General features: G+C 39.9%; 1 protein-coding gene across 1 annotated transcript; it reads left to right on the top strand.

Annotated features, from left to right (window-relative positions):
* Positions 1–2,509: 2,509 nt before the first annotated feature.
* Positions 2,510–13,047, top strand: LOC133005336 (deoxynucleoside triphosphate triphosphohydrolase SAMHD1-like). Its single transcript, XM_061074991.1, is given in 15 exon segments — positions 2,510–2,530; positions 3,820–3,980; positions 4,287–4,402; positions 4,561–4,622; positions 7,056–7,208; positions 7,981–8,081; positions 8,176–8,284; positions 8,383–8,474; positions 8,561–8,676; positions 9,700–9,839; positions 10,407–10,457; positions 10,788–10,832; positions 10,953–11,057; positions 11,212–11,349; positions 12,883–13,047. Coding segments are annotated over 15 exon segments (1,494 nt in total). The 3' UTR covers positions 12,967–13,047.
* Positions 13,048–14,432: the final 1,385 nt, after the last annotated feature.

Below are 14,432 nucleotides of genomic sequence, written 5' to 3'. Positions count from 1 at the left end.
ATTTCCAATAATTATAAACCTTATATAGCAACTTTCAAAACAGAGTTATAAGGCGGCTTGCAAGTTAAAAACTGAAGGCAAATAATAGGATACTGTTGAAAACCAATTTTAAGACCTCGCAGCAATAGATACAGAAATAAAAAATATTACAATTGAAAAAGATCAAATAAAACAATCTCAAATGATTATGACCCGGCACATATGGAGACAAAAGATCCAAAATGTATTTGGTGGTATACTAGAGCGAAAAAAATATCTTAAAATGAATACAAAAAATAAATGGAAGCGAATGATGAGAAGTTAAAAACAGACTTCTATGTTCTCTCTTACCAGATTTGATTTGATGAGTCTGCCCGCCATGTTTTGAACGAGCTGCAATTTATGTGGACTCTGTCGGCTCAGGTTCTGTGTTTGTTGATCTAGGAATTTGGACTTTTCATCTTTTAGCATGAAAAGATAAATCAGTACTTGTTTGAGCACATGGTGCAACACAGCACCTGCTTCAAAAAGTCACTTACTGCAGAGGCAACAATAAAGAATTGAGAAATAGTGCCACCTTGTGGTCATTTGATGTAGGTGGCCCGAAGTCCCGTAAGTAGCTGAAGTAGCTTTAAGAGTTAGTGTTTTTAAACCTTTAAGACTATATAAAAAAGAATAATGTTAGTAGCTACGACAGCCAATTACAAAATACCTGTAAGAATTTGAAGGGAGAAACCACATAAGCTTGGAAAGATGGCGCCCTGTCAGTCGCTCGACATTTCATCTTTATTCACCAAACACAAATATATTTTCTTCTGACTTAGTTTGACTTTATTCTCAACATTAAGATTTTATTCTCAATATCTACATTTTGTTCTTGACATCTTGATTTAATTCCACCAAATAACCCACAAAACAATCTTGCTCCAGTTTAGTTGGACTTTATTATTGACATTTCCAATTCATTCGTAAAAAAATGGATTTACTCATCCGCTCTCTTTTTTCCCCTAATGCCTGACCCTGCTCTTATTCTTCATACAAAGTTCCACTCGTCACAGTACAGACAGTGTGTACAGAAGAAATTATTGATAATTGGTGGTGATGGGGTTAGATATAGGAACATGATCATAGAGCTCAAAGAAACAATTTAGACCTGCCCTTCAGGATTCTAAAGCACAAAGCAAGGGAGTGTGAAAGACGCCAGGGAATTATCTTTACAATTATCACTGTAATGCCTATCATTATATTTTTTAAATTGGTAATGATCCCAAAGATGTGGTTATCAAACCCTTCTTGAAAGAGAACTATAATTGAGATTAAACATTTTACAGTTTAGCCCTTAACTTTATTACAGAGTTTCAATTTGGCACACTAATGCTGCGAGTAGGAGTGATGGAGTAAGTCTTTCTTTTGTTTTCTTGTCTCCTGCCAGGTCTTTAATGATCCCATCCACGGGCATGTGGAGTTGCACCAGTTTAGTTTGACTTTATTGTTGACATTTCCACTTTATTCATAAAAAAAGGGAATTTAATCATCTGCTCTTTTTTTTTTTGACCCTGCTCTTACTCTAGATACAAAGTTCCACTCGTTACAGTACAGACAGTGTGTACAGAGGAAATTATTATTGATAATTGGTGGTTATAGAGCTCAAAGAAACAATTTAAACCTGCTCTTCAGGATTGTAAAGCACAAAGCAAGGGAGTGTGAAAGACGTCAGGGAATTATCTTGAGCTCATCATCATTATGACTGTGTTTCTTGACCTCGTTTCTGGGAAGTTGAAATGTAGAAAAACTTGACTGACCACACTGATCTCTCATAACTCAGAAGTGTTTTGAGTCATTGTGTCCAATTGTTGTTTTAGAAGGTGCTTGATTACCATGGAGTTGTTTGAAAGGACTTCATGGGTTTTTTAATCTAAATATGCAGAAGTTTATTAACTGGTATTAATTTGAATTTACTTTCATGCACAAGTTTATCATTGTGCAAACAAGACTTCCTGTGTTTTTTATCGAAATATGCACAAGTTAATTAATTGGTATTACCTTGAATTATCATTGTGCACACAGACATTACCAATATGTATTTTTAACACTATGTGAAGGACACTCTTATTCACCATTCTACTGACTTCACCTAACTCTCCTCCTTTGTGTGTCAATGTTTTTAATCATCGTAACATGACCGTTCTCTATGTGCTGCTGCAAAGGAACCTGCTGGAAACCAGTTGCTGAGTCTGGCTCAGGATTGCTCATGGGATCTTGATAGGCCTATCATAGATTCCAAAAGTCGAAGTCGCCGCTCCGGTTTCCCTCGCTCAACTGAATCTAGTCCCGCCCTCTAGGAGCTGACCTAAAGTCTGTGAGTATAAGTTGAGGGTGATTCATTGTATCTCAAACTTTCAGCTGATGGACAGACGCAAACTCTGGTTTCATTCAGTCGCAGGGTTTCGGGAACGAGGTTTCAGTGGACTTTCATTTTGAAATCCTGGACGGGAAGTGCTGGTGGTGTTTCGGTTCACCTTGACGCAGCATGTCAAATAACTAAACCAAAGTCTTCTGTGCGTGATCAGCTGTGTCAGGCGGCGTGAGGTTCAACATCACCGGCTGTAAAACTGCAGCTTCCCGTTCCCGTATCAACCCGAACGAGCTTCTTCTGCATGGCGAACCGGAAACGACCGTCGGAGGAGGAGGAGGACTACACGGGATGGAGTATGGAGAAATCGTGTCGGTACCTGCGGGGAGAGGGTCTGCTGGAGTGGGAGAAAGTGTTCAGAGGTCGGTGCTGGTGTCGGTGATGTGTGGTTGCATGTTGTTGAGCCGCTTGTTTATCACATGTGACTTGAATCCGACAGCTCATCATGTGTCTGCTTCATCTTCCAGAGCAAAAACTAACTGGTGTGGGCCTGAAGTTACTCGATGATGCGGGGATTGGAGTAAAGTAAGTTTCGAGTTTCCTTGAGTCACAACCTCCTCATTCTCTCCTCATCCTCTCCTCATCCTCTTCTTCACAGTACCAGGAAGATGTGGAAGAAAGAGGCAGAGCAAAGCAAGGTAACAGAGTCTCTCTCTCTCTCTCTCTCTATCTAGAAAGGGACAGTTAACCCAAAAATTAAAATGTACTCATGTCAAATTGAGGGCTCGTCCAGTTTCACATCCAATGGGAAAATAATAGAATCCAAACTTGCTTTGTGAGAAATGGATTGTACGTGTGAAATGTTCTTTATGGATTAGTAAGATGGGAATGACACGTATCTGCAGTATCAACTTGAGCTTTTAAATGGTAAAACAGACAATTGTACTTTTTAAGGGTTTTCAGGATCTTAAATTTAGTTTTTACAGCTAAAGTTGTAGATACATTTTTAATCATTTATATCTACAAAATTCCACTAGAAACCAAACTGGCTTTGTAAGAAGAGAGCATGAAGACAGTTCGGTGAGGCGCAGTCTAGAGTTCTGTGGATTCAGTTACATCACATGTTATGGTGTTGTTAATGAGGTTGTGCAAACAATCATTGGTCCCATGTTACAGTAGCAGACAAGTCAGAATGAGGTAGACAAGAGAATTTAACAGAGAAATAAAAACACTCAGTGATAATGGCATTATCACTGTATGCTTCTACATTCTTGTGCATTCTGCATGCCTATCATTATATTTTTGTTAAATGGCAATGATCCCAAAGATGTGGTTATAAAACACTTGTAAAAGAGAACTTTAATTGAGATTAGACATTTTACAGTTTAGCCCTTAACTTTATTACAGATAGTTTAAATTGGGCACACTAATGCTGCGATTAGGAGTGATGGAGTAAGTCTTTCTTTTGTTGTCTTGTCTCCTGCCAGGTCTTTAATGATCCCATCCACGGGCATTTGGAGTTGCACCCACTTCTCATCAGAATCATTGACACACCTCAATTCCAGAGACTGCGAAACATCAAGCAGCTGGGAGGGGCCTACTTTGTCTTCCCCGGAGCGTCCCACAACCGCTTCGAACACAGCATCGGGTGTGTCCTTGGTTAGAGACAGTGTCAAATGATCAATGTGTCTGGTTTCCTTCATTAAATTAAGATTCGTTAATTATTCCCAAAAAATGTTAAATGGATAAAAAAAAAGTCCTGTATCCGCCTCTTTGTCCCCGTGTATTGTTCTCCCTACGAGTTTCTTAGAAATCCAGTCAATTGTTTTTGCAAAATAATGCTGAAAATCTAACAAAACAAACAACAAACAGAGTAAACACATGTATTCCACAATGTTTGTGGTATTTTCCCTGTGTTGTCTTGTATGAAATGTTTTGTTGTGTGTGGGAACAGGGTTGGTCACTTGGCAGGACAACTTCTAAAGGCTCTGCATGACAGGCAGCCAGAACTCAACATCACTCCCAGAGACATCCTCTGCGTGCAGATCGCTGGGCTCTGCCATGACCTGGGTGAGTAAGCGCATCGTGGATGTGTGCACGAGTAAGAATGGAAGTGAAAGTATGTTTATTATCCTCTATTATCCAGATGGGAGTAGAACCCAGGTATCTTAGTGCAAAGATCGCATGCAGCCTAATCATCTTTTTCATGTTTTTATTATTGCTGTCAGGACATGGGCCATTTTCCCATATGTTTCAGACCTTCATTCAAGTAAAACGTCCAAAATGGAAGGTAAGAAAATGTTATCCTGTTCTCATCCTTTCTCGGCCATAGGATTAGTTCAAGGAGATACAAGGTCACATAAGCCATTTTCCCTTTGCCTTTCACATATGAACCACCCAGTGGGAGAGTCTCTGCTCGGACACGTTCACACCAACAACCAATCCTTAGGAGCCAGGCGCAGAAACTCTGGAAGCTTTCTCTCTGACATTTGCGTTCACACGTACACTTCCTCCAGAGTTCAGGGAATGTCGGAAAGCAGCTAATGACAATACCCACTTTTCTTTTTTTGCCGCCGCCGCCCCTGCCGCTGCCGCCACATCCCCCGCCCTGGACGATGTTGTGAACGACAACCGGGGCGGACTAGTCGTCACGCTGTGTTCAAACCGGACACGGAAGCGATGCCGAAGCGACGCCGAAGCGCCGCGCTAATCCCTAGAGCGCCGGCGCTTGGCTGTTCACACCATAGATATCATATATAAAGGCTAGATGTCTCGTCTGCGTTGCCGGCCAACGGAGATGAACGTCCACACATGGCGGCCATCTTGCTACGGGCATCTCGCTCACACATAACATTGTGTTGGTAATGGTAAATAACAATAACTTGCTCAATTTTCAACCGATTTTTAAACGGTTTGGTTTGTTATAAACGTCAGAGATGTAGATATGACACTGCATAACTTATTCATTTTTATATTTGAAAGAAAATACCATAATTATTCATAAGTATGCAGTGTCATATCTACATCTCTGACGTTTATAACAAACCAAATAGTTTAAAAATCGGTTGAAAATTGAGCAAGTTATGGTTATTTACCACTACCAACACAATGTTATGTGTGAGCGAGTTGCCCGGAGCAAGATGGCCGCCATGTGGTGACGTCCTGCTCCGTCGTACAAGACATCTAGCCTTTATATATGATATCTATGGTTCACACCGGATGCTGAAGCGCCGCGCTAATAATATCACATACTTTTGCTGTTGTCAGCCTGCAGTAAAAACGGCATTTAATCATTTTTTTCAAGCATATACTTACTTGTTGCTCCAACATTAACTACAACACAGCCCAACATGTTGTCACGGTTTGGATGGAGAGATGGACCCAGATGCAGAGATTTCAAATGAAAGGGTAATTTAATTAAATAAGTACTTTAAACAAACAAACAAAACATTAACACTAACACTAACAGGTAACAAACAAAACAAAAGGAAGCTTACACGAGGCTCAGGAGATCAGGAACGCAGGAAGGGAAAAACAGGACCCACAAACACCGCAGGAAAAACAGCAGGAAAAACAGACAACCCGACAGAGGACAAAGGGAAGACAGAGGCTTAAATACACAGGGAAGGCAGGGGCAATTGAACACAGGTGAAACACATGAGGGCAGGGATGACAATCACAGACAGGAAGTGAAGACGGAAACAACACACAAGGAACAGAGACTACAAAATAAAACAGGAAACAGAAACAGGGTGTGCAAACAATTAGAACACACACAACAGAGAATTACTAGGACAGAAAACACTTTTACAATTAAACTTAAACATGCACTAAAGTGCCAGATCCTGACACATGTGTCTTCTTTGTCTTATATGTGCTGAGGATCATACAACTCACTGTACCTCTCCACCTAAATTATTAATTTAATATCATCCATCTTCAAGAACTTCTCCGCTGTTCACTATGTCGGGTGTGGAGGGTAAATTACGTATTCTCCACTCAAACCTATGTGGAGAATACGTAGGCCCCCCCTCTTTTTATCTATATGACTGCTTGTGGCTGGGCAGAGGGGGACATTTAATAATGTGATTGGTCAAATTAAATCTCCAGGACAACAGAAGGGGAATACAAACTATGGGATGTATATTTAATCATTTATATCATTTAAAATATAAAATATGTTATCAATATCGTTTAAAATCATTTTTTAGTGTGTTTCCTGGCGCGAAAAAAGAGGGGGTACGTGCGCCGGGGGGGGGGAGGGGGGGGGTAGATCTAGTTGAGCTGGTAATTTCAAGAGTAGCTCACAAGCCTATAAAGTGTGGGCACCCCTGCGTAAGCAATAAACAACATCGGGATGCAAGGGAGCTTTTCTATTAGCGGTTAAAATAACTGTAAAAACAAAGCTGCTGCTCAAAGCAGTCAGTGTCACCTGGCCTCTCAGCAGGACAGCTCAGGTCTAAGGTAGTGGTTGCAATGTTGGTAATGATAAGCGTCACTGATAAGAGACACTAAGAGCTTAAAAAAACACACAGTCATTATTAAAGTTATGACCACAGACCTGCCGTCTGGCAAACGTGACTGATAAGCATTCGTTTTTGCAGGAGTCATATTTTAAGATAAGCTCTTTCTGTTTGCTTTAATTTTCAAGTTGTGACTGTGTAAGTTTCCATAAATTACTATTACTATATAATATTAATAAATTATTCTGTGTGTGTTTCAGCACGAGAAGGCCTCTTTGGACATGTTTGATCACCTGGTTGAGAACAACATGTTGAAGGAAGAGATGGTGGAGCCGGATCGCCTGGTGCTGCCTGAGGACCTGGTGTTCATCAAGGAGCTGATTGCTGGACCATCGGACCCTAAAGCTAAGGGGGTAACTTCTAGTTCTGCCTATATGAGATCAGTTGATGCTTATATAAGTATTTTAGTCGTATTGTTCTACTGCAGGAACTTTTCCAAAGGAACCAAGAACCTTTTGAGGAACTCTGGAACTAAAACTGCATTTTGACGAATAGAACTACGGATTGAATTTAGTTCCTGTAAAATGGGTCCAGGCAGCAGCTGAAGGGTAGGCTCAGATATACAGCCCTGAATCCGTGCCTCTGAACTACTTCAATCAAAGTTTTTTTCATTTTCGAACAGTTCAAGCGCAGAAATTGCACCAAATTTGCGACTCGATTCGCTGAACTGTTTTTGAGATCTGTAAATCACGTTCATACGGACAGAAGCACAGACAGAGATTCCTCACATTATATTTTTCAGTGTCTTCAGTTGTAATTCATTCTAGGGGTCTGACTTGCACTGAATTTCAGTTCCATTGTGGTGGAGGCATGGGCAGAAATGTGCAGAATAAACCTTCACTTTCTAAAAGCTACAAAAACCAGTGACTGATGTGCAACTTAATGTTCCTCACACTCGGTTAAGAGTAATAATTTGACCTGACCTGCATATGGACTAATCCATTGGCACATTAACAGTGCAAGCTACAGATTATTAGTGTGTATGCAGCAGATGCTATGAATGCCACATTAGTTCTCGGCACTGTATAATGACTTGCCTCTGGAAACCAGAGTTAAAATTATTTTGAATCCTTAAAGATACTTGCCTAATATATCAGAATCTCATGTCTCTGTTTTCTGACTTAGTGGCCTTACAAAGGCCGCCCAAAGGACATGTCCTTTCTCTATGATATTGTGGCCAACAAAAGAACTGGCATTGATGTGGATAAGTGGGACTACTTTGCGAGGTGAGTATTATTGACTTGTTAGTTTGTTTTAATAAGGGTTTCCAAAATCCTTGTGAGGGTAATGGCCCATCTGTTCACATGGTTCTCCTCTTAGGGACTGCTACCACCTGGGCATCAAGAACAACTTTGATCATCAGCGCTTCCTTATGTTCGCCAGGGTGTGTGAGGTGGACGGGCAGAAGCAAATCTGTACCAGAAACAAAGTAACAACTCTCTTACGTTTTCCTTCTGATCAGCTTTTTAAAAAACGTCTAAGTTAAACGTTTAAACTGTGACTAAACACAAGTGATTCTTTAAACAGCAGGTGGACAATCTGTATGACATGTTCCACACAAGGAACTCTCTCCACAGAAGTGCCTACCAGCACAGAGTTTGCAACATCATAGAGATCATGTGAGTAGCTCAATGCTTGGACGTAGCTTGTTTGCTTTGTCCTGTGGTCGTTCTGAAAGGTGATAATGCGTCGGGTGTTTCTTTAGGATCGCTGAGGCCTTTGTAAAAGCAGATCCACACATCAAGTTTAAAGGCTCAAAAGGGAAGGAGTTCACTCTCTCCACGGCCATAGACGACATGGAGGCCTACACCAAACTGACAGGTCCGTGGATACCTCTGTGTGCCATCTCTTAAACCCATTGTGTCTGTTATCACTGCATCTCATGGTAATTATTCTGCGTCCCACTGTTTGCTGGTTGGAAACCATGGTTTCTTTTGTGCAACTGATGTGGGCCCTCATCAGGCTGGAAGTTAAATAGCCAGAGCCCGACCGATTTATCAGTTTGCCGATAATCTGCCAATATGAGCCTTTAACAGACATATGAGTATCCTTGTTTATGTTTGCCGATATGAAAACCTTTATTTTACAGAAGGAATTATACTGAAAACCATTGGTTCTTGAAAATGGTGGCGATATGTAGTTTGCCATAGCAAATGGTTATTGTTATTATTATAATGCTTATTATTATTATTATTGATGTTTACAATGATCAATACATTTTGTTAATATATATTTACAATGAAGAAGAGATGACAGATTAAAATAAAAAAACAATTTGAACGTTGATTTCATAGAATAACCAGTGCAGAAAAAATAAATGTTTACATTTTAAATTTACTTCAAGTTCTATGTATTTCATTGTACTTGTTTTCTTTTTTATTTAAAGTCATAAAGTTTATGTTTAATCTGTTAAATATCAAGTCTCAATTACATTAATTTGTCATGAGGGTTTGATAACCTATATTTTGGGAAATATTGGCACCTTTTCTTTCTAGTATATATATCGGCCGATACATCGGTTTTGGAATGTTTTTTCATCCCAGTTTCACCATCCAACCCCAAAAATCCAAATCAGTCGGGCTGCACAAACAGCACAATGACGGATCATAGTGATTTTCACTATTAAAGAAACAAATGCTCACAGTCTGCACAAACTGCATTAAGTATAGGATAGGGTATAACAGCACCGCTTAACACATATTATTATTTGGATGTACTCCCCTGACAGTGGTTTGTATCAGTCTTAAATCATCGTACTTTATCTGCTTCAACCCTTGTTTTAAATGCATTCAGACTAATGTACATGAATGTTTCTAATTCACTGATTTCCGTTCTGTCCCTTAGATCATGTGTTTGAACGAATACTCTTCTCGTCCTCCAAGAAGCTGAAGGAACCACAGCAGATTCTCCAAGACATCGTCTGTCGACGCCTCTACAAGTGTCTGGGCCGAACCAATCCAGGAAAAAAACTGGATGTCACCCCGGTGTGTGTTTGTGTTCTTCTTGTGGAACTAATTTGGCGGTTGACTTTGAGTTTTTACAAATTAGAAGTAATATTGATAACTTTATCCATGTTGTTCAAGTAGGGTTCAACTGGCTGCTTCTGCAGTGATATGATATCCACCCACTTTGGCTTCACTTTTGAGGAACAGTCATGTCATCCATCTTTGTATCCAGTTATGATTTGATTTGTTGATCAACAAAACTAAACGCAAAGACATTAAATTCCCAACAGAACAATTCAAAGAAAATATCAAAACCTTGTTTATGAGGAGTTTTAAAAAGCAAATATTTAATGATTTAGCAATTGTCAAAAAAAAGCTGCTGCTTTGATGTAGCCAATTAGCTTCCTTATAAATGAAATGAAACCAGTTTGTGCCTAAGATATTATTAATCAATACATTTTTGTTATTGCATGTTGGAAAGTACATTGTGATTTCAACTAAGAAATCTAACCATATGTGGTTGTATATGTATCCTCGTATATCATTCTGTGTTACAGTGTTGTATGTCTTTCCATATTAATACTTGATCCACTTAACATCTGTCAGGATGCGATTAAAGGCTGGAAAAAAGAATTGGCCGATTTCAGTGTTCAGGATGTCCCGGATGTCCAGGATGTCCCGAATGTCCAGGATGTCCAGGATGTCCAGGATGTCCAGGATGTCCCGGATGTCCAGGATGTCCCGAATGTCCAGGATGTCGCGGATGTTGCGGATGTCCCGGATGTCCCGGATGTCCCGGATGTCCCGGATGTCCAGGATATCCCGGATGTCCAGGATGTCCCGAATGTCCAGGATGTCCAGGATGTCCAGGATGTCCCGGATGTCCAGGATGTCCCGAATGTCCAGGATGTCGCGGATGTTGCGGATGTCCCGGATGTCCCGGATGTCCCGGATGTCCCGGATGTCCAGGATATCCCGGATGTCCAGGATGTCCAGGATGTCAACCTGCAGCCAGACGACTTTGTAGTTGATGTGAGTTTCTAGTCCAACTACTTTTTATCTCATACATTTCATTTGCTCCAAAAGAAAGAAAGAATGTGAATTTTAGTTTTGTTGATTCGTGGCCCTCATGCACAAAACCTCTCCTTTTAGGTCATTGATCTGAACTATGGGATGAAGAAGAAGAATCCCATCAACAATGTGCGATTCTTTTGCAAAACCGTCCTAACTAAAGCCTTCCAGATACGCGAGGACCAGGTCACACATCTTTATCTTTGTTTGCATGAGTTGGCTTCGCATTTACAGAGCTGATTGTTTCTCTTGTCTCATATTTATAAACACAAAGATTGAATATGTCACTTCCTCTACTTTGAATTTACAGCTCAACATAAACTCTTGTAATTCTTGTCAGGTGTCAAAAATGCTTCCAGCAGTGTTTGATGAGCAGGTGATCCGGGTCTACTGCAAGAAGAGGGATGGAAAGACTGTGGAGGCCGCCAAGAAGCATTTTGTTCAGTGGTGCATAAACAAAGGTTTCTCAAAGCCTACGGTAAGATTTATCTTCTCCAGTGTAAAGAATTGTGTATTTATTTGCAGTGTCACTGTTGGTTGATAAACATTGGATGGGTACACACCCTGAAGGGCCTTTGCCTCAAACTGGAGAGACTTTTGAGAATGGAAAAAAAAGGGATCTTGAATGGTACTAAGAAAAGTGCACATACTTCTGTCCAGCACCAACAGTCCTCTAATTAAACCACATAAATAAACACATGCATTCACAAGATCCAGATTTCTATTTGGTTCTGCACCAGATCATACACAATCATATATACAATCATAAATATCAGTCGCTTACATTTTTTTCTGGAGCCTCCCCCTAATCTGAATCCACACTCAAATTCAGTAGACTTTTCCCTGGTTGATGCCCAACCCCTCAACAAAATATCCTTGAAATCAGTTGTGCACTTTTTGCATTATCCTGCTGAATAACAGACAAGTTTCTGTCATAGTCAGCATTATATGTTTCCGCATTTAATGGTGTTCAACCTCCTGCGCCCACCTTGAGAACCCATCACTGGTTCACCATCACGATCCTCCCCTCGTCAAAGTAGCTCAGACTGTGACCTGGTCTCAATCCAACACATTCACAACTCCAGCGCCCAAACCAACAATTAGGACAGAGAGGACATTATAAGTGGGGCTGGCAGTGTGTCGTTCTTGATTCAAGGTTTATTTTACGTAAGATATTCAAGCTATTTATATACATTTACAACTTCTTTGAACGTTTGCTAACATTTTGCCTTCAAATTAACGGCCTCCTGCCTGAGTGATGCACCAAAGACTTGAAGTGTTACACAGTGATGCCCACTGCAGAGGAAAGGTTCTCCTCTTCATGAGGTAGCACACAGTAGGTGCCCTGCGATTCTGTCTCTCTCTTGTCTTGGCCTGAGGATGTCACCTCAGCAGTGGGAAGAGTTGGGCTCAGACCTGAAGTAACAGAGAGGATGAGTCTGTGTCGGGTTCACAGCTTGTTCCCACTGCCCCCTAGTGGCCAAACAACTCAGGTATGGAAATCTGCTTTGTAGACAGGCAGGGCACCTTTTAAATTCCAATTAGTGTTTCGGTAATAACGAGATATCAGTATTGATTATCACCACATGATTACCACTCCTAAGATTACACAGCGGAATTAGTTTTAACATAGAAGTATCTCACTAAAAAAGAACGCTGCAGTTTTACAGCATTTATACCAAAGCACAGCGGGGAGCCAACATATGTCCTAATGAGGCATGGACTCGACACAACCAATAACAATACAGTCAGGAAAACTGAAATGAACGGAATGAGGGGCAGAGGAACTGAAAGAAGAAAAACTACGGCAAGAAATGTTATATTTAAAATTAGTGTTTATCCTATGTACCTCTTTAAAAAACCTGGGTCCAGAGATCACCTTCCTCTAGTCCAACTTCATTATCTAGCTGCTAAAGAAGAGTTTTGTCACAGACCCCTGTGTCATTAAGGACAGTGTACACACTTAACGGTCAATATTAATATCAATGTCTGATATTTTATTTACACACAGGACGCAGACATCACAGCGCCGGAGCTGATCCCTGTGCAACCTGACGATGGAGGCTCCAGTGAGAACGCTGGTGAGGGCCTTTAGAAGACTTTAAAATAAGAGGAGGAGAGCGAATACCCCTCTAGCACTTTCAGTAGGTGAAAAGTGTTGAGTCAACATTATATTTCTCCAAGAGGTGAGGCTGTTTATTGAAGCTGGAAACAGCAGTTTAATACAAGCAAAAATAAATGGAGAAAAGAAGCTCAGGGACTATCCTCAGGTTTGTTTTTTTAAATTGACCCTTCCTCAATATTATATGCACAACTTAGCTTTTGTTGTCTCGTCGGATTCAGGGATTTATTTTGGACTAACCTCGGGCTACAAGTGTCGAGTATTTAAGTTGATTTGTTTTAATATCCGACTATACCTAGAATAAAAAAAAAAACAATCTATTAGCACTTAAATGGCACTTTGCAGTTTTGCTTTATTTTTGAAGACATTGTACTTTCTTGATTCTTGTTGTTCTGGGTTTGTACCCTCGGGATTGAATGCACTTATTGTAAGTCGCTTTGGATAAAAGCGTCAGCTAAATGAAATGTAATGTAATGTAATACCCTGTGCTAAGCAGCAGCATATCATGTATTTGAATCATGGGCAATTAATCATGGGCGTCGGAAATGTTTTACTCTTAAACAGGAGATGAACAACACAGTGTGTTTCATGTCAATGTGTTTTTACAACATATACAGCCAGTGTGTTATTCAACTTTCATATACGCTTGTTTTTTTAATGTCAAGCTTCAAAAGTCACAATTTACCAAAAAAAACTGTTTCTGAGTTTTTTACTGCGTGTTTGTTTTTACTTGAGGGATTATTTGCAGATTTGATTTGATTTTACTGCAAATATATTTATACTTGGGGCATGTTTTGCAATGCTTTTATTTATTGTTCTTACAGTAAGTTGCACAGCTTGTTGTCTCCACCTCACTAACATGTGCAACATTTAAAATGGGATTTGTGCTAGATTGTTTGAAAACCTATATTTTGAAAGTGTGTGAGGGGAAATGTTTTAAAGGGTTTGTGGTGATTCTGTGAGAGTTAAAGAAAAGTTTGAAAATAAAACTCTGTTTTCACTTTCTTTTACTTGTGTAACGTTGTTTGTTTTTCCAGTAGTCAAAGGACCAAGATGAACTCCACTGTGGCATCATCATGTTCTGCAAAAACTCTTTTCTGCACATTAGTGACCATATACAACCACCAGGTGGCGGTTGTAGTTGTTTTCTAACATCTATATTGCACATTAGGTTCAGGGCTTTATTACTATATGAAAACATGAATAATAAACTTCCAAAGTCTGAATGTACATGATGGATCCTCCCTCCATGTTTGTGAAATCTTATAGTTAAAAAATCCAAACAAACATACTTTGGAATATAACAAATCATATTATAATTAATAGATTAAATCTACAAGTCCTTTTTTTTTTTTAAATGTATGAAAGATGAACACTGTAGCAGAGTTTTCCTGCTGGAATCACAATGGCCTTTAAGAGATCTCTTCATGAAGCAGTGT

This window comes from Limanda limanda, chromosome 7, assembly GCF_963576545.1.
Source record: "Limanda limanda chromosome 7, fLimLim1.1, whole genome shotgun sequence".
Classification (NCBI taxonomy): domain Eukaryota; kingdom Metazoa; phylum Chordata; class Actinopteri; order Pleuronectiformes; family Pleuronectidae; genus Limanda; species Limanda limanda.
This window is presented reverse-complemented; position numbering and strand designations above follow the sequence as displayed.